Below are 27,681 nucleotides of genomic sequence, written 5' to 3' on the forward strand. Positions count from 1 at the left end.
AATGATTCTGCTGAGAACTGGCCGGTGCTGGCCAGTGCTGACCAGTGCTGCGAGTCCGCAGGCTTCGAGCACAGCTCCACAGCGGTGGCGGCCAAGTTCCGGCTTGGTTTTCCTCCCTCTGGTCACTCTGAGAGACGTCGGCAGTCGGTCAAAATGCCACAGACCCTGCCAAGGAGTCCTGAGGACTCCCTCCGGCCCATCTCTGGCCGCGTCTCTCTCAACCAGCTTGTCAACTCACTCGCATCCCTTTCCCTGAGCCAGCCTCATCCGCTTGGGTCCAGCTAGACCAGTCTCTCTAACAACCACAGACCGGGCTCTCAAGCCGGAAGTCCGAGCAGGCTGCTCCGGGCGCCCAGGGCGCATGCGCGCTGGCCCGGCGCCTCCTCTTGCCTCCTCGCGGCTCCGCGGCGGCGGGAGCGAGCCGGTGGGCGCCTCAGCCGCGCGCACTTCCGGCACGCGGCGCGCGGCTCTGTTGACTGCGCGGAAACCGGGCGAGAGCTTCAGCTGGGTGTGAGTGGGCGCCCATAGAGGCGCTGAAAGAGGTGGTAGATCTAGGGACTCCGGGGTCGCCCCAGAAATGATTCACGAACTGCTCTTGGCCCTGAGTGGGTACCCAGGGTCCATTTTCACCTGGAACAAGCGGAGTGGCCTGCAGGTATGGAGTGGGTCAGAGACGAGCAGCGGCGAGAGGGTTGCAGCTGAGCCGCAGCGAAGGGCGGGACCCGGGGGACTGACGGGAGCCGGCGGGCGAGGGGAAACCGAGGGCCAGCCCTGCGGAGCTCCGGTTTGGGAGCCCCTGCGGTCCCGCCACTCCTGCTAGGGAGCCACTAGGAGTGGGTAGAACTACACTTCTTTTCACTGCATATTGATTTGTTGTTAAACTGAACCCCTAAGTGTGTAGCAGGTATCAGATGATAGTTTGTTATTTGAAGGAAAAGGGGTGGGGGGAGTTTGGGCACTCCTGTATATCTATGCTTGCATTGATTCAAATTGGATTTAGAAAGTAGTGGGAGTGAATACAAAGAGCTCAAGACACTATACTCAGTAAATCGTGTTGGATAAAAAAAATTAATTTGTAAGTATATGGTGTTTCCCTCCAGAAATTTCTGTACCAGGTGAAGAACTTGAAAGGGGTTCTGATTAGAAGAGTATAAGAGGAATGTACCAATTCGGTGTTTTCTTTTCCTCTCCCCTTCTCCTTCCTTTCTCTCCCCTCCTCCTGTGAGAAGCCCAGATGTAGCATGATGCTCAATATTTTCCTGAAACTAAATTGGCAACATTGAGTTTAAAAAACTTACTTGGAGCCAGGCATAATATTTGTGTCTGAAACCCCAGCCTTTGGAAAGAAAGGAGGGAAGGAAGGAAGGAAGGAAGGAAGGAAGGAAGGAAAAGAGAAGGAAAGGGAGGGAGGGCAGAGAAGAAAAGAATGACAATGACAACTACAGGTGTGGCTTTCTAAGTGTGTTGTGTAAAATGGCATCAGTAACTTCAAGGTGCGGTTTACTTTTTCAAGGTAATTAAGCCTAAAACTAGATTTTCCCCCCTTAACTAGAGTATGTGTATATGTTGTATGAGTGTGGGCATACATGTCACAGAGTGATGAAGAGGTCAGTTTTGTGGAGTCACTGCTCTCCTTCCACCTTTATGCAGGTTTCAGGGATTGAACTCGGTCTTCAGGTTTGTGTAGCAGATGCCTGACCCTCTGGCCCATTTCACTGATCTTAAACCTAGAACTTTTCTAAAACTCTGTCAACAAAAAGTGTTCAGATTTGGTGATAACTGTGTAGAAGTTTCATCAATAATAAAAGACACACACATATGTATTGAACACTTAACTGTGATTAACACCTGTCATTTATATATAAAATCTAATTATCACAGTTCTCCACTAAGACGTTGAGGGGTGCCATAAATATAACTTGCCTAAGCTTTCAAGCAAAATATAATTTGAAGATACAAGCCAAGGGAGTCTCTGTGTCTCTCTCTGTTCTGTTTACACCCCCTCTCCCCTGTGTAGGTTAGAGGACAACTTGCAAGAATTTCCTACTATGTGAGTCCCAGAACATCTTTCCAGTCCCTATTGTATGAAGTCTTTACTCTAGGTTACCTATTTTAAGAACAAGCAGTTACATGTGAATGAAGAACACTACCTTGTACTCTTATAACAATACCTTGTAAATCAGAATTACCAACCCAGTAGCAAGGAAAATTAAAGCCAAGTAAAACCATGGGCAAAGAGAATGTAAAGCATTTTAAGCCCCTAAGAACCTTGGCTGTTTACTAGCAGGTATTAACTTTCTTTATGACTATCCCTCTTCCTGCAGGTTTCCCAGGATTTTCCGTTTCTTCACCCCAGTGAGACTAGTGTCCTGAATCGACTCTGCCGGCTTGGCACTGACTACATTAGATTCACTGAGTTCATCGAACAGTACACAAGCCATGTGCAGCAACAGGTGGGCAAGAGGGCTGTCAGGCTCTCAGTGAAGTCACTGGTAAAGTAAGTTAGGAATGTCTGGAATATTCCCGAATTTATGAATCACTGGAAATGCTCAAGGGAAGGCAAGATCTCTGATTGGATTTTCTTGGGTAACAACAAAAATTCTTTACTCGTATTCCTACACAGACTTTGTATAATGAGAATTGCAGTAGAATTCCTACTTCTCAAGTTCTAAAGAAAGTCCTAATGGTGTTTTCCTTTTTTCTTAAATAAGCAACAGGAGCAAGATTTTGTGATAAATGAAGACTCATTCCAGTTTTCTATAATGCCATAAGAGCAGGATAAAATTGGCTGGTTGTAAACCAGTCTGGTTCTATGTCTATTCTATAAGCATTTTTCTTTAGGAACTTCAGGATCCTCCTGGTATTTTTTATAGCATCTTCTGGCTAACTACACTGTGTTCTTTAACCTCTGAACTCGAGCTCCTGTAGCACGCCTGGGGCTGAATTCTGTACTTCTGTACTCTGAGAACCTGGTTACCCAGATCTCTACCTCCATCATAGCCTCTAGCTGTTAACTTACTCCCTCATATAAAACTATATGAGAAGTTTTATATGAAACTGACCAGATTCACTAGGTTCCTCCCTCCAAAGAATAATGAAGACTACCGAGTCACACTCAGACAAGCCTAGCTACAGAGAAGACTCTCTGTCAAGCCAAGCTGCCTGGAAAGCAGCAGGGATTAACCAGACAACTTGAAGGATTCCTGAAAGACAAGCCGTATTTTATATAACCCTTTGATAAGAGTCTTAATGTTTTTAAGATTTACTTTTGTTTCATGGGTCTGAGTTTTGTTCGCTGCATATATGTGCACCATGTGCATATCTTGTACCTGCTCAGGCCAGAAGATAAGGAATTCCCCAGGAACTAGAATTACCACCAGTTATGAGCTACCACTGGGACAAGCACCTTAAGACAGAAAGTCAACAACTTAGAACAGCTTCAGGAAGTCCCTAAAACCAGGCCCCTCCCTCTGAAGCAGCCCAAAAGAAGCAGAAACCAGCTTAGAAGAGGCTCAGACAAACTGAGCTACCTGGACAGGATACTCCAACCTGTTGAGCTGCCTGTAGGCTGTGCAGTGTGCTCCAGGTTCTCAATTTGTGAGCTGTCACCTGTGTTAGGCTGGGGTTTGGTGAGTAACCCCCCACTCATATTCCTGAAAATAACCCAAATAAAACTGATTGGTTTACAGACCTATCTATACTTTGGTCTGTGATGGCTCCCCGTCTAGTGACTAGAGGAGGCGTGTGTGTGTGTGTGTGTGTGTGTGTGTGTGTGTGTGTGTTTGTGCATGAGAGTACATGCGAGCACACTCATGCATGTATGTATTCTATTTCTTCAGGAAAAATCTTGTCGCAAAGCAGACACTAGGAACCAAATCCTACAACAGACCCTTCCCCTTAACCGTACTGTGGCCATGAAGAGGTCATGTCAGTGCTTCTTTACTTAGCCCCCTCAAGTACATTTCATCTTCAGTCATTTTTCCTCCTTCTCTTGCTAAAACACTGCTTTTATATGGAATTATTCATAAAAATGTAAGTACTACTAATAAAAGACAATGTCTTCTGGGTTTCCGGTTCTGAACTGAAAAGCCGCCCTTTTCTTTGTTTATTTGCAGGATCACCATCCATCCCAGCAGGGCCAGGGTGGGCTGCATGGGATCTACCTGAGAGCCTTCTGCACAGGGCTGGATTCAGTTTTGCAGCCTTATCGCCAAGCACTGCTTGATTTGGAGCAAGAGGTGAGAAAGAGGTAATACAGAAAACAACATCCTTAGGGGATAACAGATTAGAGTGTGTTCTTTACTTGGAAGTGGCCTTTGATAAGGTTAGCTAGTTAAGAGTGAGCTCTCTCCTGTGTGGCTAGCGGGCACAGTATTCGAAGTGGCTCCATCTTGTCATCTGAAAAGTCACTCTGTCATCTATTAGTTCTGCAGACCTTAAAGCAAACACTGAGCTCTTTGTCACATTTGCTCCGAGTTTATATAGAGCGAATTAAGTTATTTGTGTAGGCTTCTGATAAGTGTGCTTTTATTGCAGTTTCTGGCTGACCCACATCTCTCCATATCACATGTCAATTACTCCTTGGATCAGGTATGCCTTGGAATGCTAAAATGCTTTGGAGTCTGTTGCTGTTTTTAAATAATACAATTTGTGGCACCATAGTAAAAATGTTTTAACCTAACGTCACTGCCCAATACATATATTTTTCTCAATTTTATTAGCTGTGCTTTGGTAGATGAGAACTGCTTTAAGAGTGTGATCTCTGTGGGGTCTGCCTGTCATCCTGGTGCTCAGGAGGAAGGGGCTAACCTAGTCTACAAGTTTTCATCAGTGAGTCCTGGGCCAGCTTAAAAAACAAAACAAAACTAAACAACAAAAAGAGTTCCACATTTAATTAGCCCTTAACATGATATGAATATTTTCCTGTTAAAATGGATAATGGCAGGGACACATGACTCAAAGGTACAAAGTGTTTCGATGTCAGATTGACTTAGGATGCACAACTTGTGTTACTTTTCTCCCCATTCCTCCTCCCCCATTGTGTGTGTGTATATGTGTTTGAGACAGGGTTTTTCTGTGTAGCCCTGACTGTCCTGGCTGTGTAGACCAGACTGGCCTTGAATTTACTGAGATCTGCCTATCTCTGCCTCCCAAGTGCTAGGATTAAGTTATGTACTTGAGTCAATCATTTTTAATCTTGTATTTAATTTATACCCTGGGTTTTCTCTGTTTTGCAGTTCCAGCTCCTTTTTCCCTCTGTGATGGTTGTAGTGGAGCAAATTAAAAGCCAAAAGGTAAGAACTTTGTTATGATAAACTTCAAAGAAGATCTAGTAATCAGTGCTGCTTTACAGTCTTTTTTGGAAGAAACTGCTTTTAATATTTTTTATTTGTTTAGCATTATTCCTTTGCCATTCATTCAAAATGTTAGACATTCAAGAATAAGACATTATTGTACTTTCTTTAAACACCTTGTGATTGAGAAAGTAGAGTATATAGATCTACCTAAGAATGTTGCTGAGGTTAGAGAAAATACTTTGGGTGTTTGGTGCTGAAAGCAGGTTGTACTAAGGGTTCAGAACCACTGGCTTTAAATATGGAGAAGAACCCACTTAGAAAGAAAAATGGTTTCCTGAGAGTTAAGAGTCACTGGGTAAAACTCAGCTTGAAGTGTTCATGCATGACACCAATTGTCACAAGTTTGATCACACACTGAACAGTTAAGTCCCCCACATCAGAAGATTGCCTTTTTTGAGTGGGGTAGTATCTATGAGGAAAATCCTGAGGTACTTTATACCATAGGAATTCTTTTCTTCTGTTTACTCATTATTGAATTAAGTAGACAAATTAATCATGATCAGCTCAGCTCTCCATGTTTTCTGGCCACAGTGTCTGTGCCTTAGGTTGTCCTTCATAGTGTAGTTAACTAACTGACTTACTCTGTAGCTGCTTTACTTTTTCAGTGAGTTTAGAAATGCAAAGCTCTGCTCCATTGACTCTGCTCAAGGTCATAGACAACAAGATAAATGACAAGATCTGTGTAACTCAAAGACTGTGTGCTCTTAACTACTCTGTTAAACTTGAAATGGGAGGGAACCTCCTTCATGAATGGAGTTAGTGAGGGTACAGAATTCCATGCCTAGCTGCATATTCAGTTGACTTTCAGCTTCCATTGGCTACAGGAAGAATGGGGAACAAATAGAGTGACCCTTCCTACCTGGCCAGGTAGTGATAAAGGAACTGGTGAGGGGAAGAATGGGAACCAATTGCAAATAGGCTAACCTAAGGGGATTGTTTTTGGAGTGATGGACTATTGTAAACTTGTATTAGAGTGATGGTTGTGTAATACTGTACATTTACTAAAAGTGCTTAAATAATACTGTTATAGTAAATATTAAAAAAATAAAAAATGGTTTATCTCTTTATTGGCCCTGAGGTCCCACTCCTCAGTCCCAGTTTTAGTTCAAACCCGAGAGCACCTCTGTTGCCCTGTCTGAGCTGCAACCACGGCCCAACTTGTCCACACAACTCCCTTCCCTGGTTGGTTTTCTACCACCTCTTCTCTGCCTCTGTGCCAGGATGTTTCTGTACCCGAAAATCCCACATAAATACAACTCCACAAGGTTTATATATCCAACTCTCAATCCACAAACCTTCTACACAACAAGATTACATCAAATAGACAAAGATACAAACTGCCCTTTGTATCTATATGAGATATTAGACCTATAAAATCCTTGATGTTCATAGCTATTTAACACTAATCAATCCCATCTGGGTCCAGCTGGTCCCTGAGAACCTCCATGTTGCTACAACCTTTAACCTCTGACCTCCAGACCTCCCCCCCCCCACTGGTTTTCCTTTATTTTACTAATTAAAATGGGAAGGTTCAGATGAAGTCACCTCTTGAGTATGTGACTAGGCAGGCCTTCTTGGGGAAGTGGAATTAACATTAAAATACAAACAGCTTCAGGACAATCTAGATAATACATTTAAGACTGGCATGTAAATTTAGGATATACTAATTATACCTCAAAGTTATTTGTTAGGAAAGCCTGGAGGGCACAGAAACTTCAAATTAGGGGCAGGGATCATATAGTCTGACTTGAACCTTATGAAAGACTTTTCCATGGTTTTGAAATTCCAATTCCCCATGACTCTGGTTTCTTCAATAAATTGACTCTCAAACCAAAGTGTATATTTGAGTGTATTAACAAGCACCTGGGATGCTTGTTAAACCACAGAGGTCTGAGCTTTACCCCCAAAATTTGCATTTATTTAAAATTTTTTAACCAACTTGATAAATGAGAGTCAATTGAGAAAAGGAACCTCAATTGAGAAAGCACCTCTGTCAGATTACCTGTGGGCAGATCTTGATTAATAGTAGTGCATTTTCTTGATTAATGATTGATGTGGTGGGAACAGGTCACTGCAGTAAGTGCCACACCCCTGGGCAGGTGGTCTTACATAATAAGGTAGGCTGAGCCAGCCATGGGGATGGGAGAAGGGCACAGTAAGCTAGTAAGCAACATTTCTCTATGGCCTTTGCTTCAGTTACTGCCTTGAGCCCTTGCCCCTAATTGCCTTCATAATAACCTATAAACGGAAATAACCCTTTCCCCACCAAGTTGCCTTTAATCCTTTAATCAGCTTTAGAAACCTGAGACAACAGGTAACACTGATACTTAGGGCAGGGATGTCTGTCTGCCTTTGCAAATTGACTGACTGTACAGAAATCTGGTGAGGGACTATATTAGCCTTCTCTACTGGACTATGCTTTCTTGGTTGATGTAGAGTATGGGTTTGTGTAACCTAGATTAATAAGGCTATCTTTTCCACAGATCCATGGCTGTCAAATCCTGGAAACAGTTTACAAACATAGCTGTGGGGGGTTGCCTCCAGTTCGAAGTGCATTAGAAAAGTAAGTCCTGGCTTTTGTAAATATTGGGAATAGAGGAGGGAGTCAAGTGACTTTACTTGTGGTTTGTTTTCAGGTCATATCAGGTGGATCATCTTCTTAATGTGTTCTTGGATTCTGTTTACAAGTATATAATTGATAATTTTTGCATCGATGTTCATAACTGAAATTGGTCTATAATTCTCATTCTTTGATGGATCTTTAAGTGGTTTGAGTATTAGGTAATTGGCCCCAGGAGACAAATTGGACAGTGTACTTTCTGTTTCTGTTTTGTGGAATTATTTGAGGAATATTGACATGAACTCTTCTTTGAAAGTCTAGTAGAATTCTGTGCTAAAACCTGGGCTGTGCTTGGTTTGGAGACTTTTAATAACTTTTATATCACTAGGGATTATAGGTCTGTTTAAATTGCTTATCTGATCTTGACTTAACTTTGGTAAGTGGCATATATTGAAAAAATTATCCATTTATTTTATATTTTCCAATTTAGTGGAGTACAGGTGTTTTAGTCAGGGTTTCTATTCCTGCAAAAACATCACAACCAAGAAGTAAGTTGGGGAGGAAAGGGTTTATTCAGCTTACACTTCCAAAATGCTGTTTATTACCAAAGTGAGTCAGGACTGGAACTCAAGCAGGTCAGGAAGCAGGAGCTGATGCAGAGGCCATCCAGGGATGTCACTTACTGGCTTGCTTCCCCTGGCTTGCTCAGCCTGCTTTCTTATAGAACCCAGGTCTACCAGCCCAGGGATGGCATCACCCACAATGGGCTGGACCCTCCCCCCTTGATCACTAGTTAAGAAAATGGCTTACAGCTGGATCTCATGGAGGCATTTCCTCAACTGAGGCTCCTTTCTTTGTGATGACTCCAGCTTGTGTCAAGTTGACACAAAACCAGCCGGTACAATAGGTTTTTAAACTGTGTCCTTATGGTTATCTGGATTTCCTCTATGTCTGTTGTTATATCCCTCTTTTCATTTTTAATTTTGTTAATTTGGATCTTCTCTCTCTCTGCCCTTTAATTACTTTGGATAAGGATTTGAAAGTCTTACTGATTCTCAAAGAACCAACTCTGTTTCACTGACTCATGTTATTTTATTTCTATTTCCCTGATTTCATCCTGAATATGATTATTTTTTGCTGTCTACTTCTTTTGAATGTGAGTTCTTTTTGTTCTAGAGCCTTCAGGTATACTATTAAGCTACTAGTAAGAGATCTGTTCTTTTTTTTTTCTTTTTTTTTTTTTTTAAATAAGTGACGAATAGCTCATTTTATTTGTTTGTTTATATTTTTTTAGGGAGCAAGCCATCTGCAGGTACACTTGCATGCCAGAAAAGGGCATTAGAACTCTTTATAGATGGTCACGAGCCACCATGTGGTTGCTGGGAATTGAACTCAGGACCTCTGGAAGTATAGCCAGTACTCTTAACTGCTAAGCCATCTTTCCAACCCCATTTCTCCAGGTTTTTTAATGCTATGAACTTGCCACTTAGAATAGCCTTTATTTTATTCTTTAAGTTTTGATATATTGTGTATTTATTTTCATTCAATTCTAAAAAGTCTTCTTTTCTTAATTTCTTGGCCTAGTTTTCATTCAGTAGTGAATTGTTTAGTTTCTGTGAGTCTGTAAGGTTTCTGTTATTATTGATATTCAGTTTTAATCTAATCAGATAGGGTATAGGTTGTTATTTCAATTTTCTTGTAACTCTTAAGACTTGCTTTGTTTCCAAGTATGTGGTCAATTTTAAAGAAAGTTCTATGAAGTGCCCAGAAGAAAGTATATTGTTTTGTGATTGGGTGAAATGTTCTGTAAATATCTGTTAAATCCATTTGGCTTAAGCTAAGTCCAGTTAGCTCCAGTATTTTTCTGTTTAGTTTTGTCTGGATGACATATCTATTGGAGAGAGTGGGATATTGAAGTTACCACTGTGTAAAGGTTGGTATGTGATTTAAGCTGTAGCCATGTTTCTTCTATGAACTTGAGTGTCCTTGTGTTTGATGCATGGATGTTAAAAACTGAGTGTCTTCTTGGAATTTTCCTTTGATAAGTATATAATATCCTCTCTGTCTCTTCTGATTAGTTTTAGTTTAAAGTCTTTTTTCAGATATTAAAATGGCTATGCCAGCTTGCTTCTTAAGTTCATCTGCTTGAATTAGTGTTTTGCATCATTTTACCTTTAGGTAATGTCTATTTTTGATGATAAGATAAGTGTTTGTTGATTCTAGTTATTTTGATGGTGCTGGTGGTGGTGCTCGTGGTAGTGAGTGTTTCTCCTTTTTGATTTGCTGTCTGGAATTATTCATTCCTTATGTTTTCCTGGGTATAGTTGACCTCATAAGGTTCGATTTCTTTCCTCCTAGTGCCTTCTATAGGACAGAATTTATAAATATATATTGCTTAAATTTGGTTTTGTCATGACTTGAGATATGGCTCAGTGGTTAAGTTCCTGAGTTCAAATCCCAGCAACCACATAGTGGCTCACAACCATCTGTAATGAGATCTGATGCTCTCTTCTGAAGTGTCTGAAGACAGCTACAATGTACTTAAATATAATAAATAAATCTTTAAAAATAAACAATTCAACGAGTGCTTTTAAAAAGAACATTTGGTTTTGTCATGGAATATGTGATTTTAATCCATCAATGGTGATTGAAAGTTTTGCTGGGTATAGTAGTCTGGGCTGGCATCTGTGGTCCCTTAAAATCCATAACATATCTGCCCAGGCTCTTCTGGCTTTTAAAGTCTCCTTTGAGAAACCAGGTGTTATTCTAATGTGTCTGCCTTTATATGTTACTTGCTCTTTTTTTCTTGCAGCTTTCAATATTCTTTCTTTGCTCTGTAGGTTTAGTGTTTTGATTATGTGCTGAGTGGACTTTCTTTTCTCATCCAGTCTATTTCGTGTTCTGTGCACTTCCTGTACTTGTCTGTGCACTTCCTGTACTTGATAGGTGTCTCCTTTAGGTTAGGGGAGTTTTCCCCTTTGATTTTGTTGAAGATGCTGTCTATGCCTTTGACTTTGGTTTCTTCTCCTTCCTCTATATTATTTTTAGATTTGGTCTTCTCATCATGTCCTAGATTTCCTGGTTGTTTTATGCCAGGAGTTTTTAGATTAACATTTTCTTTGACCGAGGAACTTATTTCTTCTATCTTGTCTTCCATGCCTGAGATTCTCTTTTATCTCTTTGTAGTCTGTTGGTGAGGCTTGCCTCAGGTTCCTGTCCAAGTTCCTACATTTTTCATTTCCAGATTTTCCTCAGTTTGGGTTTTCTTTATTGAGTCTATTTCCATTTTCATGTCTTGCTTAGTTTTATTCATTTTCTTCCACTCTTTGCTTGTGTTTTCATAGCTTTCTTTAAGGGATTTATTCATTTCCTCTTTATGACCTCTGTCACATTCATAAAGGCCATTTGAAGGTCTTTTGTGTGTGTGTGTGTGTGTGTGTGTGTGTGTGTGTGTGTGTGTGAGAGTGAGATATTCATCTATGTTGCAATACTCCGGGCCTGGTGTTGGTAGCTAGGCTCTTCCTGTGTTTTCATACTGGCATCTAGGCATCTGGTTTTGGGAAATTTTTAATTCTAGCTGATGATATCTGGTCTTGTCTTTGTTTAGTGGGTGTTTTGTTCTTTGGGTTCTGCTTCTCTGGTTCTTCAGATTGTGGTCGCATTGCTTGATAGAAAATGCTTCTGGAATTCTTTCTGATAGTTGTGACCACTAGGGGTTTAAGATAAGATATGTTTCTCTGTACTGGAAGCTGACACTTAGGAAAGGGAATTGGCTGGAGAAGGGACTGAGGGGGTTCAGCAGTATCTGCCTAGTCCCCTAGGAATGAAGGCAGAGTGAAGAGAGTCTTACATTTACTACAGAGCTGGAGGTGAGACTGGGGAATTGAATATGGAGGAATAGAGGGAGAGTAAGCCTACTTGCTTCCTATTTAGTGCCTATGGGTTCCTAAGGGAGTGCCTGCTTGAGTTGGGCTGGGGCAAAGTGAATGGGGGGAGGGAGGAGGTAGGTGAAGGTCTGTTCGAACTAAAGGAGATGGGGCAGAGGGGCAAGGGAGGTTGATGCAGGTGTTCTGCTGCAGAGCTGGGGATGAGACTGGGGGATTGGATTTGGAGGAACAAAGGGAGAGGTTAGCTTACCTGCTTCCCTGGCCAGGGTGCTATTTAATTTTTTGTTTTAAATAGAGAATTTCCTTCAAGCTTCTATATTTTAAATAGTAGACTAAAGTTCTATTTCTTCCTCCCTCCCCAGCTCTCATTTTGAAAAATATCAATCCTATGAAAAAATTAAATATAAAGCACTTGATTTTCTTTTAATTTTGCCAATTATTAACATTTTGCCTAATTCGTCTTTTTTCTCCTATACACATGTGAAATATGTACACATCTTCCAATTTTGTTGTTGGGACATTGGGAAGTAGTTGCAAATATCCTAACTTAACTCCTAAAATAATATTTCCTGAGTTTAATCAAATATGTAGTACAGGTTGGACTTAAGTCTCAACTTATGTATGAAAGTTTAATTGGCAGCTGGAGAGATGGCTCAGCGTTTAAGAGCACTGACTGCTCTTCCAGAGGTCCTGAGTTCAATTCCCAGCAACTACATGGTGACTCACAACCATCTGTAATGGGATCTGATGCCCTCTTCTGGTGTGTCTGAAGACAGCTACAGTGTACTCATATACATAAATAAATCTTCAAAAAAAGAAAAAAATAAAGATTAATCAGTCTGTCTGTAAGCAATTAAATGATCACAGTTATCTTTATCTTGTTTCTCCCACGAATCGATCATTAAACTATCATGCTTCTGTCTGCCCTATCAAAATTTCAAACATGATCTCTAGCCGAGGTTTGTCTCAGTATTCTAAGTAGACTGGTAAGGCTCTCGCTTCCTTCTCTCCTCAGAATCCTGGCTGTATGCCATGGAGTCATGTATAAACAGCTCTCGGCCTGGATGCTGCATGGACTCCTTTTAGACCAGCATGAAGAGTTCTTCATCAAACAGGGTCCATCTTCTGGTAATATCAGTGCCCAGTTGGAAGAGGATGAGGAGGACCTGGGCATTGGAGGCCTGACAGGAAAACAACTGAGAGAACTACAGGACCTGGTGAGGATACAGCAGGAAGCCCAGGGCAGCCACCTATCAGGAACACCTGCAGCTGACTCATCTGACTTGGGCTCATCACAGCCTGGCTGCTTTCCATGAGTGGATTAGTTAGAAACACCGGGCTTTCTCTTAATTAGTTAGAGACTACAAAATAGCAAGTGATTTTAAAATCCTTGTTTCTTTCTACACGTTACATGCTTTTACAACTTTAGTGATGTTTTATATTTAAAAACTCAGTGCTAGGCTGAGGGATTGAGTCCATTGGTCAAAGTGCTTCAGTAAGTGTGAGGACCTGGGTTCAAATTCCAAGAACCCATGTAAAAGCCAGATGCTGTATACTGTTAACATCTGTAATCCCAGTGCTCCTGCAGAGAGATGGAGGCAGAAACAGGATCTCTGGAAGCCTGAAGGCTAGCTAGCTTGACATACACAGCAGAACAGCAAGGAGATCTGGTCTCAAGGACAGATGTGAGGACAGCACAAGTGAGCCACACTGACACACACACAGGTAAATTAAAAGATAAGAACTCGGTGCTTTCTGCCATGCCAGTATTCTCCATGAAAGTGTGATACATTTCCAGTGCTGGTGATTTAGGAATTGTACTTCAGATTTACAGCTTACCAGTAACACAGATTTAAGACCTGTCATCAGACATCACTGACGGGTTATTTTCTTTACTAGCGCCTAATTGAAGAAGAGAATATGCTGGCCCCATCTCTAAAGCAGTTTTCCCTGAGGGTAGAGATTTTGCCATCCTACATTCCAGTGAGAGTTGCTGAAAAAATCCTCTTTGTTGGAGAATCTGTCCAGATGTTTGAGAATCAAAATGTAAACCTGACAAGGAAAGGTATGAATCCTCTCGTTCTGTTGGTCACATCCTCAGAGGCTCTTCATCTCCAACACTCGACCTGGGTCAGAATGGCTGATGGCAGCAGTGAACTGCTGCAGCAAAGCAGCTCCCATAGATTTGCTCTGACTCCTGTCTGATGATTTGTCATCATACTCCACAGGCTCCATCTTGAAAAACCAGGAGGACACTTTTGCTGCCGAGCTGCACCGGCTCAAGCAGCAGCCACTCTTCAGCCTGGTGGATTTTGAGCAGGTGGTAGATCGGATCCGTAGCACTGTGGCTGAGGTCTGTCTGTCTTATATTGTTCCAGTAGAAATGAGTTTGTAGAGCACTAAAGGGCAAGAAGGGAGGAGGGGGGAATCTATAGGGCTGGAGAGATGGCTCAGTGGTTAAGAGCACTGGATTTGACCTAGGTTCAATTCCCAGGACCCACATAGTGGCTTTCAGCCATTTGTAACTTCAATTCCAGGATCCAGTGCTCATATTGATATATACAATCATTTAGGCAAACACCTCATACATAGAAAGTAAATAAGTAAAAGTAAGTCTGCTTTTCAGATAGAAATGGAACTGACCCTTCCACTGGTGTATTTTAATAAGTTGATTAAAGGGGAAGTCTCCGTTTAATTCCTAACACTCATGAATTTGAGTGATGAAAAGCTTTGTGTATGTGTCTGTCTGTGTGTGCTTCAGTATCTACCATGTATTTATTTCACTTGTATGAGGTAATCTTACAAAAGGAAAGCCAAGCACACAGGTTGGTGGTCCTGGCCCTTGAGATAAGTGGGAAGGGATGTATGGGGATTCTGGGTACTGGTACTTCTTGAGCTGAGGGTGCTTATGTTGATTGGTATGTTCATGTGAACTTCAAGGTCTAAGCTTATGATTTATTTGTTTTTCTGTATAGTAGATACTACTTTGATAATAAGGTTTTAAAATTTTGGATATGTAAGAGAAAATTTCTTGTATCTTCAGTTGTTTATTTTATATGGAGACATAGTAATGCTAATTTATTGCTAGCTAATCTTACACATTCCCCTCCACTCTGTCTAACTAACTAACTTATTTATTTATATACTTATTTTTGTATGTGAGTACACTGTTACTCTCTTCAGATATACCTGAAGAGGCATTGGATCCCATTACAGATGGTTGTGAGCCACCATGTGGTTTCTGGGAATTGAACTCAGAACATCTGGAAGAGCAGTCAGTGCTCTTAACCTCTGAGCCATCTCTCTAGTCCCTGGGTAACTAACTTATTTCTGGGATTTGATACTATACATTTTTTTATGTACTAAAGATGACATCACCTGAAATTATAAGTGTTTTACTACATTTCTTCCACGTTTAAACACCACCCCCCATACATTGTTCTAGGATCTTTACTGATACAGTAGACAGGTGGGCTTTGTTTTTGTAAATTGTGTCAAACAGTAGAGGTAACATTGGACATCTCAGATTTCCTGACTCTTAGAGATGCAGAGAATTCCTGCATTACTATGACATTTACTGTAAGCTTCTAGAAGGAAGTTAATAATAATAATTATTAAAGTTAAATAATTCTCTTTCTAGTTAATTGAGTTTTTATCCTAAGTGATGTCAGTTTTACCAGTTGCCTCTTGGTTAGTTGAAGGAGAGCATTCTTGCCTTGAATCCATTTCTCTTTCATAAAGTTTTTATATCTGTATGTATTAGTTAAGAAAGACAATTGTCTGTCTTGTCTTATTCTTGGGTAGTTTTTACATAAGCCTAATAAAATGGGTTTAGTAGCTCTTTCTTTTTTTTTTTCTTTTTTTTTTTTTTGGTTAAAAACAGTCTATATTAGTAATTGTTACTGAAAGTTTGAACTTACCTGAAAAGTGATCCAAGCTCAGCTTTCTTAGGAAGAAAACTTTACTGGTTGAGTATGTTTTATAATTAAATTACCATAAAATTTCTTCTTGTAACAATTTTGATAACTCTGTAGCTTTGAAACTTGACTATTTGTTAGATTTAATTTTTTAAAATACTTGTTTATCTATAATTGTGTTTTGTTTTGCTTTGTTTACTTAAGTTTTGTCTTTTAAAAATTATTTTGTGGCCTGTCAGTGGTAGCATTGAGGAGGCAGAGACAAGTGGATCTCTGAGTTTGAGGCCAGCTTGGTCTACAGGACAACAGCCAGGGCTACACAGAGAAACCCTATCTAGAAAAAAACAATTAATCAATCAATCAATAAACAAATAAATAAGGTGTGTGTCTGTGTGTGTAGTATATATACTTATGTTACAAGGTGTGCATGTGTGTGAGTGCGTGCGTGCGTGCAGGAGCGGAGATTAGTTTCAGATATCTTCTGTCTTCACTCTCTACCTTACTTGTTAGGACAGCATTTCTCTGAACCAAGAGCTCACCATTTTGGCTAACCTGGCTGGCCAGTGACCTCCCCAGCATCTCCCACTGTCTCGTAGTCTCCCAACATTACGTTATAGGCATGAGCTACTACTGCACTCAGCTTTTACATAGGTGCTGGAGATCTGAACTCAGGTTCTTATGCTTGCTTAGCAAGATTTTTTGTCACTGAGTCATTTTACCAGCCTCAGTTTTTCTCATTATTTAGTCTTGTTAGGCTTTTATGAAGATTAATAAACTAGTTAGAACCAGCTTTTTCCCCTTAATTTAAAACATACTAATACATAAATGGAAAATCACTTATTTCAATGCATAGTTAAGTTATATGATTTTTTTTTAAATGTATGGGTGTTATGCCTACATGCATAACTGTACATCATATGCCTGGCTGGTGCCCTCAGAGGCCAGTTGTGAGTACCGGATTCCCTGAAACTACAGTTCCAGATGCTTGGGAGCCACCTTGTAGGTGCTGGGAATCAAACCCAGGTCCACTGGAAGAGCAGCCACTTTCTAACTGATAAGCCATCTCTACAGTCCTTTTTTCAAAAAAAGAAAAAAAGAAATGGGATTGCTGCATATGCAAGGCTGTCCTGAAGTAGGCAGCTATCTTTCTGCTATAGTTTCCAGTTTCGCACTGTGGGCAGGTACCAGGAAGCCTAGATGTTCTTTTCCATTTTATAAATCATGAACTAATGGTGAATTTTAGCCAATGCTTTTTCTGCATCTCCGGGTACCCAGATTTTTTTTTCCATGAACTTTACTGTAATAATTTACACTTGTGTTTTTTTGAGACAAGTTCTCGTTAGAAGAGACTCTTCCTGTTTGGAACCCACTGTATAGATAGATGAGGCTGGCCTTGAACTCAGCAGAGATTCTCCTCCCTCTGATTCCCAAATGCTGGAATTTAAGGCATGAGCCACCATGCTTGGCTACAGTCATGCCTTTTCAAAAGCAGATTGAGAAAAAATTCATAGAAGTATTCAACTTTGCAGCCATTTAAAAATGGTGTTTAATCCAGTGTTTTTTTTATTTCACAGAGTTGTGTATATAACTCTTACCATTAATTTTAAGGCATTTTTATCTTGCATAGATCTTGTTTCTAACTATCTATTTATTCCTAGGATTAGCTGAACTTGGGTTCAGTGTAATGAACTTTTGTGTTTTTTTAATCTCATCACAGCACCTCTGGAAGCTAATGGTGGAAGAGTCAGATTTACTGGGTCAACTGAAGGTAATAACTGATGCCCTTTTAAATCTTGAAATGATTCTGGAAAGCATTCTTGCCTAGACTTCCACAGTAGATTCATGTGTTCTTACTCAAGTGAGGAAAATAATTTTATTCTACAAATCTTTTGTACTCTAAAGATTCAAGCTTACTTCTGTTGTGATGTAAATACCATTAAACACAGTCTTTCTGCTTTGAGAGGCTGCTCTGTACGTCTCTTTAAAACGTCAGGCCTGTGTCCTTCAGATGGCTAGTATCAGCCTTTCTGTGTCTAATTCCCTTGGGGTGGTAAGGGCCTCCAGACTTTGATTTACTGAATTGTACATTGAAATTCTTTCCTCAGATCATTAAAGACTTTTACCTTCTTGGACGAGGAGAACTATTCCAGGCCTTTATTGACACAGCTCAGCACATGTTAAAAACACCACCTACTGCAGTAACAGAGCATGGTAATTTTCCTATGGCCCTGAGAGTACAGTTTGCTCAAGTTGCAGGGTGTTTCTTGGCTGATGTGTGTTGCATGTTACCTGCAGAGGCCAGAAGAGGGAGGACTTGAGTCACAACCATTTGTGAGCTGCCAAGGTGGATGCTTGGAAGAGAATCTGGGTCCTCTGCAAGGGCAACCAATGCTTTTTTTTTCTTTTTTCTTTTTTCTTTTTTAGATTTAATTTTTGTGTATATATTTGTTTGAATGAATGTATATATGTATGTGTACCTTGTGTGCAGTTCCTAGAAGCCAGAAGGCGGCTCTAGGTCCTCTGAGACTGGAGTTAGAGTTGTGAGCTGCCCAGTGAGTCCTCTAGTTATCTGGAAAAGCAGCCAGTGCTCCTAACCATTGAGCCATCTTGTAGCCCAAAGCCAGTATTCTAAGTTACCAGTGCTCCAACCCCACAATCCTATTTTTATTTTGTAAATAATGGAGACCTAACCTCAGAAAGCCTAGTTTTAAAATAATTTGCAGTTATATCTAAAGTTTCCTTATGCTTGGGGTATAACTGTGTCTCAGAACAACTAAAGCAAAGGACTTCAGTACTTTCAAGACTTTTCTCCTTACCCTGATGAACCCCCAAGACATCAGTAACAGCCCAGCCTGGTCTCTAGCAGCAAATTACAGAAATCTAGTAAAGTGCTTTGTTTTAATTGGCCCTTCCCAGATCGACATGGCTATAACTGTTAACAGTGAAGAAGTCAGGCTTAAGATATGCCTCTTTCAGCAAGTGTCTTCCCCTTGGCCAGTCTAATGGCAACCCTCATCCAAGTACTAGAAGAGATTAATATAATAAGGTTCTGAGCCAAGACAAAGAAAATTGGAGGGAAAATGGAGGGCCTTAATTGTTTAAATCAAGTCTATAAACAAAACAGCCAAAATGTAGTTTAAAAGAAAAAAATCAGCTGTCATAATCCATTTGACATGCTGTGTCCCCAAGAATTGAGTATTGCCAGCCTAACTAACACTGTGGGAACTGTATGGAGCAAGGATGGTTCTCTCAGGATTGTGAATAACAAGGAGGAGAACTTAGTGCTGTCAGGCAGAAGCCACAGATGCCCTGACCATGAACTGTGCTTCCATGTGCATTCTTGCAGATGTGAATGTGGCCTTTCAACAGTCAGCACACAAGGTGTTGCTAGATGATGACAACCTTCTCCCTCTGTTACACTTGACGATTGAGTATCATGGAAAGGACCACAAAGGTTTGCTATTCTCTGATTGCTTCCGCTCTGCATCTTCTGTCTTTATTATCCCTCTACAGAAACTGCATCCTTTCAGACTGTAGAAATAACCTAGTCTAGTACTCCAATTACAGATAGAAATGTAATTCCAGAAAGGTTGAGGCACTCTGTCCAAGGTTGTTTTTGAGATGCGTCTATATTTCTCTCTAAAGCACCTCTCAGGAAAAGCCCTCACAGAGTTTCCTCCTTTCCACCTTTATTGCCTCTCAGTGCTGCTTTTTAGCACCACTGAAGTCTCATTTTATGTGTGTAACTCATCTTCTCTCTCTGGTTCTAATTAACAAAGTTATTATCTTCCTTACATAGCAGATGCCACCCAGCCAAGAGAAGTGCCTTCTCGTGAAACGTCCCCCAGGGAAGCTCCTTCTTCCGGCTGGGCTGCTCTAGGGCTTTCCTACAAAGTACAGTGGCCACTGCACATTCTCTTCACCCCAGCTGTATTAGAAAAGTGAGTATTTCTGAGTTTCTCCCAAAATTACCCGTTACATCCAAAGGAAAAAAAATAAGTGAACAGGAATAGGATTGAAAGAAGCAAGGCAGTCTTCTAGCTAGTGGTCTAGAGGTTGCAGACTCAGCCTGTCTTCACGAGCTAGACAGGGGTCTAATTTGTTTTCTCTTGCTGTGAAAAGCAGCTGATAAAAAGCAACTTGGGAGGAAAGAGCTTATTTGGTGGTGCATATGTTTGGACAGCAGTCCTTCATTGAGGGCAGTCAGTATAGGAATCCAAGCAGGAGCAGAGGTAAACCAGAGGAATGCTTCTTACTGGCTCGCTCTTCAGTTTGCTCTCTTACACATCCCAGATCCATCTGTCCCGGTGTTGTATCACCCACAGTGGCTGGGCTCTTCCACATCAATCATCATTTAAGAACATGCTCCACAGATTTTCCCACAGGCAAATTTTGTAAAGGGAGACATGAGTTTGAGTCCCCAGAATGGACCAGAAGCTGAGTATGACCATGCCTATAAACCTAGCATTTCTAATATGAAATAGGAAGTAGAGACAAGAGCGTATCAGTAAGTCCACAAGCCAGCCAGTTTGGCATACACAGAGGCAAACAGCAAAAAGACACTGTCTCTAACAAGGTGTAACGGGAGGTCTGGTTTGGTATTTAGATGAGTGCTATAGCATATGCCCATCTGCATTCACTTCACACACACACACACACACACACACACACACACACACACACCAAAAATGACATTTTTTTAGGAATTTTTATGTGGGTGTGTGTCTGCACACATGCATGCTGGTGCCCATGGAGACCAGAACTAGAGTTGCATGCAATTTTGAGGCACTGGTATGGGTGTTAGAAACTAAATTCAGCAAGTGGTCTTAACCACTGAACCATCTCTCTAGCCCCAGACTTTGTTTGACTTAAGTCTCTATATATATCCCTGGCTGTCCTGGAACTCACTATGTAGACCAGGCTGGCCTCAAACTCAAGAGATCTGCATGCCTCTGCTTTCCAAGCACTGTGATTAAAGGCTTGGATCACGATACTCCTAGCCCAGACATCTTTTAATTGACAAATAAACAATTGTAGGTTTGTTATTTGTAGACTAATTTTGTGGCCTTTGGAATATAAAGACTAAGGTAAGATACTAAGTTCTGGCACTCGACTATTCCCATCAGTTCTTAGAACTTTCTCCCGATTTTTATTGTTCATTGTTAACTGTTCAAGATGCTAATGTACTTGGGACCCTTGTGTAAGTTAAGTTTCGGTTGTTGTGGTGAAGACTATACCCAGAAACAAAGGGTTTTGTTTTGGTTTGAGCATTTAGCATCAGGAAGGAAAGAGCAGGAACCTGGAGGCAGGAACTGAAGCAGAAATCATGGAGGAGTGCTGTTTTACTGGCTTGTTGTTCATGGCCAATTCAGCTTGTTTCTTCATACTACTTAGGACCACTGCATAGGGATGGTACTGCCCTGTGGGTTGGACCCTACTACATCAATCATTAATCAAGAAAGTGCCCCCACACACTTGTCAAAAGGCTACTCTTAAGAAGACATTTTCTCAGTTGAGCCTTCCTCTTCACAGACCTTAGCTTTTGTCAATTAAACTAAGAATGAATCAGCATGATCCTTTTACACATGGAGAGACAGCTAAGGTAGGAGAATGGAATGAGGGGGCTAAACCATGATTCAATGTGGACCATGATGCAATGCTTTGATTACAATCTTGTCCCTTGGAATGAACATCTGCTCAGTGCATGATGGGACAGGATATCCGCAGGAAGTAAGAAAAGTGCACTGCACCCTGAGAAAGGGTAAGGAAAGCATTCTTAGTATGGTTACAAGAGTAAGGAAAAGACCATCTCTTTTCAGCCTACCTCTCTAGCCTACTCACTTTCCACTGCTCACCTTTTGTTTACAATACTTAGAAGAGGGGTAAGGGGTAAAAGCAGGAAATGATGAGGCTGATAAAGATTCTGCAACAGGTCAGAACTCACAGTCCAGGTAGACAAGATGTACAGACCTTGTGCAGACTCCAAAATGTGGCTACTCAACAGTCCATTTACCTCCTTGTTTGATGTGGGCTTTACCTAATATTTAATATTGCTTAAAAAGTAATGCTTTGAGAGCCCTGTGAAGGCTCAATAAGACAGTATAGGGGAATGCCAGGGTGGGGAGATGGGAGAGAGAGGGTAGGTGGAAGAAGACTTTTCATATAGGCAGGGGGAGGGGGCATGGGATTCTAGAAGGGAAATCAGGAAAGAGGAATAACATTTGAAATGTAAGTAAAAAAAAAATACCCAATAAGAACAAACAAACAAAAAGTAATGTTTCTAATATTTAAAGTGTTGACTATTTTAATATTTATGGTAAAATATTTTAATGTTTAGTACTATTTTACTATTTATGTCATTTTTAGTATTTAATGTTTTTGTGTATTCATGTGTGATGTATATGGGGTATGTGTGTGATATGACTGACTGCAGGGTTAAAAGGATATTGGATTTCCTCTCTCACTTTCTACCTTGTTCCATTGTGACAGGCTCTTACTGAAGCTTAAGTTATTTTGTTGTTCAACTGAAATTTGTTTCATTTTCTCTGCTAATTTACTACACAAATACACTATTCTTGTCACTAAAGAGGTAACAGGAATAGTCCCTGTGTCTGTCTGGGGGTGTGGGGATGTTGTATGAGGTCTGTATCTCAATGCTTCTGCCATAGATACAACGTTGTCTTTAAGTACTTACTGAGTGTGCGCCGTGTCCAAGCTCAACTGCAGCACTGTTGGGCGCTCCAGATGCAGCGCAAGCACCTCAAGTCTAACCAGACGGACGCCGTCAAGTGGCGCCTAAGAAACCACATGGCCTTCCTGGTAGATAATCTTCAGTACTATCTCCAGGTATGTTCTGAGCAATGGGTGGAAGAGGTGGGAAAAGGAGCCTATAAAGCAGAGAAGGGTCTGCTGTTCTATATTTGGTAAAACGCCACAAATGGAGAAAATTGAGTAGTACCATCACCAGGTATGTGGCATTTTAAGTGAAAATAAATGAATAAAGGGAATTAGGATTCTTACGAGCAATAATACACTTTGTTCTTGAATTCTCAGATACGTCCAACACATTATGGCGTGACATCGTCAATTAAAAAGTTCACATCAAAGAACCATGCAACAACTCCCACCCACAATGCCTGGCTAAAAAAGGAAAAAAGAAAAAAATCTCATAATCTTTTGACTAACTTTATAACTTAGGTGTTCCTTGACTATGTGTATCCCATACCTATCCTTGACTACATGTGGGAAAAACTGCTACTGCTAACGTAGTCAGTGGAAGGGATGAGGCATGAGTGGATTACACTGGGGTAGGGGAGAATGATCTGCAAAGATGTTTGAAGCTATTAAGAATCACACACCCATGGAGGTAGGAAGATGATGTAGCAGTTAGAATCCCTGACTGCACTTGCAGAGGACTAGGTTTGTTTTCTAGTATCCACATGGTAGCTTCAACCACCTGCAACTCTAGTCCCAAATGATCTGGCATCCCTTTCTGGCATCTGTGGCATCAGGTTCACACCTGTGTATGTATATGGTGCACATACACAGACACAAGCAAAACACACCTTAAAAAACTTTTTAAATTAACAACTGTGACTGGGAATGTAGGTCAGTCAGTGCATAGAGTACTTACCTGCTTTGAGTGCAGGCACTGCAAAATGTCAGCCTGTAATTCTAACATTTCAGAGGTGGAAACAAGAGGATCCGAAATTCAAGGTCATTTTTGGATATTCAGTGAGTTATGCGCTACATGAGACCCTGTCTCAAAAACAGAAATTTTATACAACAGTTCTGTTGACACACAACTAAAACATCCACACTGGGAATTCTCTCAGGAAGGAGGATTACAAAGCCTAGCAAGATCCTGATGCAGGGTGTAGCTCAGTGCTACAGCCTCCCCTGCAACACACACACACACACACACACACACACGGCTCAGCAATTGAAACATGTCACTGGTCAGCCTAAAGTGGTCAGATGGTTCAGTAGGTTAAGGCTGGAGCCACCAAGCCTGATGGCCTGGGACCAACCCTAGGAAGTTGTCCTTTGCCCTCCACATGTACTCTGTGGCATGAACAATTAATTCACACACACATACTAAAAAGATGAGAAGAACCATAAAATAGGACACGCAGGATGTGCCAGATGCTAAAAAGTTCTATCTGTCTATCAGGTAGATGTGCTGGAGTCTCAGTTCTCACAGCTACTTCATCAGATCAACTCTACGAGGGACTTTGAAAGCATCCGTTTGGCACACGACCACTTCCTAAGCAATTTGCTTGCCCAGTCCTTTATTTTGCTGAAGCCTGTAAGTAGGGGTGGTTGTTTGCTTAGCCAAATATATTCCTATAGGTGCGTGGAATTGATAAGGTTATGAAACTGTTATTTAGCACACATTCAACTCCATTTTTACATTTTTGACAAAGTGAAACAAAGAGTATTAAAAGGGAACTGGATTGCTAAAGGGTATGGTAAACGGATATAGAGAGAAGAACTGTGTGTTTAACAACTGCCACTCCCACCCACACCCCCCAAAAAAATGACTTACAGAAATTCAGACATCTCCCTGACTCTACAGAAAAACAACAGAGTTCACTTTTAGAAATCTGTTAGAACAGGATTAACCAATCATTTGAAAAAGTTGTTTTCTTAGATACATAGTACCTATCACTCTGGCTGTTTGCTCACCTGTATGTACACACACTTAGCACTTCTAGCAGCTACTAGACATTGACTACATATTGGAATCATCTGTTATCTTGTAAAAAAAAAAAATCTAAGGCCAGAAAACACTTAAGTCAAACATGCAGACTGGGATCTTTGCACCAATAATTGTAAGCAGATGAGGCTGGTCCCAATCCCAAGATTAAAAGTGGGACTGAAATAACCCCATAGTGCTTATACTTTAGTCTCTGTGGTAAGTTGTGCTGCTCAGAGCACCAACCATACATGACTTCTTTTTACTCTTATTTGGGGCTGTTACTTGCTACACCAAGAAAGAGTAACTTAAGTAGCTGCCACTCTAAAGGGTCCTGTGAATTGGGAAGTGGGGTGAGGGATACAGTGGTAGGTAGGGACTCTTCTTACGTGGCATGGCAAGGACCTTGAGGAAAAGGACATCAGAGCAATGGGTCATCATAATTGAAGTCTTTATTGAGTGCTTACTGTATGCAAGGCACTGGGGATACAAAGAGGTATAAGTCATGGCTCTGCCCTTAAGGAGCTCACAATCTAGTTGGAAAACAAGACATGTACATACGAAAGTCAGCAACAACACAGGTGGCCCGGACAATCACCAGTGAACAACACAGATACTACAGCAGAAGAAGGGTGGAGATCACTAAAGGCTGCAGTGGGGGAAGGAACATTTCACAGAGAATGGGGCTTAAACTGTTATTAAAGAGAAACAACACTCATAGCTCAAAGGCAAGAGCACACTCAGGTGGGTCTAAGAAATGATGCGTTAATGGTCACTAAAGCAGAGGTTTTGTGTAGGGAGTCAGAGAAACCAGCTGTCCCAGGAAAGGATGTTCATTCTATGTTGCTTTGGAGAGCCAGAAAGCTTTGGAAATTGTGGTGTCTCTGCCGAGATCAGACATGGGAGATTAGCTATTAAAAACTATTTTCCCAAACCTTGCATTTCTCAGAGATTTCTTCATTTAATGCCAGCTATATTATTTTTGGGTAGGTGTTTCACTGCCTGAATGAAATCCTAGATCTCTGTCACAGTTTTTGTTCACTGGTCAGTCAGAACCTGGGTCCACTGGATGAGCGGGGAGCTGCCCAGCTGAGCATTCTCGTGAAGGTGAGTCTGCCGAGCCACTGAAAATACTTACTTCCACCCCACCTATGAAGCGAGCAGTTTTTGCTCCGAGTCAATAAAGCATTTTCCAGAACAGACACAGAAATGACAAGATAAAAAGGTAAAAGCGCTGGTATCAGTGAGTTTGAAGATGATTAATGTGCTGCCTCACAGTGTTCAGAAATAGTTCAGCCCTGAATAGTTTATTCAGCCCACCAAGTATTCATTGGCTTTGTGCTCATTTTCTCACATCCCACTTCCTTCCCTGAACCAGCCTCCTATCTCACTTGTAATTATAATCTCATACTATATTTATCTCCTTGTAACAAAGCAAGTTCATTGCGATCCCAGTATGTGATGGAATATATTAATCTTAAATGAGCTGTTAAATCCCCACTAATGAGAAAGTACTTTCATGGGAGTCATGCATTTTATAGACATGGTACTAAGAAGTTAGGAGTGGATAGAAATGGGAATATGGGAAGGCCAGGTGGTTCTGCAAACATTTAAGCAAAGCTTTCCCAAGACCCTCCCAGGAACCTCTGCACAGTCACTGACAGCTCGGGTCTCTCAACAGGGTTTTAGTCGCCAGTCTTCGCTCCTGTTCAAGATTCTTTCCAGTGTTCGGAATCACCAAATCAATTCAGATTTGGCTCAATTGCTGCTCCGGCTAGACTATAACAAATATTATACCCAGGCTGGTGGAACTCTGGGCAGGTAGGAACAAATGCTTACTAGATTTGGAGGAGGGAGTTAATGAACTATAGAAGACCAAAATGCAACTCTAGCCATCATCTCCAGATTGCCCTCATATATATAAGCAGGGCTCAGAGATACAGAAGGGGTGGAGGGTACAGGGGGAGGGTGATCATGTTCCACAGTTTTACTGTAATTCATCAGCATAGTAAAATACTACAGCTGAAGATAGGCTGTGTTCTCGGGGCTTCCACAGCCTGCTCTGACATGTACTAGCAGCAGTGCAGCTGTGTTGTTGCCATGGTGTTAGCTATATCTCAGATTGTCATGCTTCTTTGGAAGGCATGACATTAATGAAACTTTTCTTCTTTTACAGCTTTGGGATGTGAAAACTGGTTCATAAAATGAAATAAGAGTCAGCCCTACCACATTCTGATGTCTGTAACAAATCTCTAGTCATCAAATGCTACAGACTGCTAAAAGGGTCTTCTAGAAGAAGTCCAGAGGTATAAATCCTTCCTACCATTCCTGTAGGGAAACTGGGGTCTGATATCCCTCTGCTGACTACATGAATACTTTGATCCTTTGCGCTAAGACATCTGCTGGATGGGTTCATTTGTGTATCAGTGGTTTGTTGAACTTATTATATTCCTATGGAAGATAAACATAGTAAACAATGGGGATCGATAAAATATTTTTAGGCTTGGCTCACACATAAAAAAGGAACCAGGTTTTTGAATAGGTCAGCTTCTATGTTACCACCAAATTAGAAAACCCTTTAGATGGGCTGTGGGCTTTTTCTCTCTCTGTATCTTGTAATTTATAACTATATAATTTATCTTTATCCTTCAAAAAAATTTAAGATTTGAGTTCCCTTTATCTGAAGAATTTAGCCAGTGGGTTCATAATTCTTTCAGACTAGTAAAAGGGCAATTCTAGCTAAAGATGATAGGTCACATTGTTCAGAAAGTCTACCTACCACTGGCTGAGAACATACTAATGTTCTCATAAACAGAAAAACACTTCATTGACATACCTTTGCCTCCAAGCTGGACAAGAATGCAGCATTCAGGCCTTAGTCTATAGTCACTGAATCCTCTCTTCATCTATACTGTCTACTACCCACTAAGAGAACCTGAATCCCACAGTTGTCAATTCCTTCCATTGTTAACTCTAAAAACAGGGCTTAGCAGATAATAGCCTGCTGCTTGTTTTTGTAAATAAAGTATTATTCAAACAGCCACACATACTCATTTACCTACTGTCTATGATTGCTTTCATCTCACAGCAAGTTGAGATAGACAAGTGACCACAAAGCCTAACAGTATTTACTGTTTGGCTCTATAGAAAACCAAGGATAGCCTTTAGAGAATGAGAAGCCAATAGGATTATGATGGTGGGTGTGCGGAAGTAATAGCTTCCAACAGTTGTGACAACTTATTTTACAGAAAAAGGTCCCAGC

At 41.0% G+C, this 27,681-nt stretch overlaps 1 protein-coding gene across 2 annotated transcripts; it reads left to right on the forward strand.

Annotated features, from left to right (window-relative positions):
• Window positions 1–537: 537 nt before the first annotated feature.
• On the forward strand, window positions 538–26,678 carry TUBGCP4 (tubulin gamma complex component 4). Of its 2 annotated transcripts, none has more exons than XM_080931256.1 (18): window positions 538–655; window positions 2,325–2,453; window positions 4,116–4,238; window positions 4,537–4,590; window positions 5,238–5,294; window positions 7,841–7,920; window positions 12,820–13,021; window positions 13,704–13,869; window positions 14,033–14,157; window positions 17,439–17,489; window positions 17,827–17,932; window positions 19,068–19,175; window positions 19,521–19,662; window positions 22,390–22,567; window positions 23,895–24,029; window positions 25,410–25,526; window positions 26,101–26,240; window positions 26,596–26,678. In XM_080931256.1, the coding sequence occupies exons 1-18, from the start codon at window positions 578–580 to the stop codon at window positions 26,606–26,608; spliced, it is 2,004 nt and encodes a 667-aa protein (XP_080787382.1). In that variant the 5' UTR covers window positions 538–577; the 3' UTR covers window positions 26,609–26,678. The 2 variants fall into 2 exon arrangements, with proteins under 2 accessions (XP_080787382.1, XP_080787383.1); XM_080931257.1 differs by having other exon boundaries at window positions 19,524–19,662.
• Window positions 26,679–27,681: the final 1,003 nt, after the last annotated feature.

The sequence above is a fragment of the Micromys minutus genome (genome assembly GCF_963924665.1).
Source record: "Micromys minutus genome assembly, chromosome: 17".
Taxonomy (NCBI): Eukaryota; Metazoa; Chordata; class Mammalia; order Rodentia; family Muridae; genus Micromys; species Micromys minutus.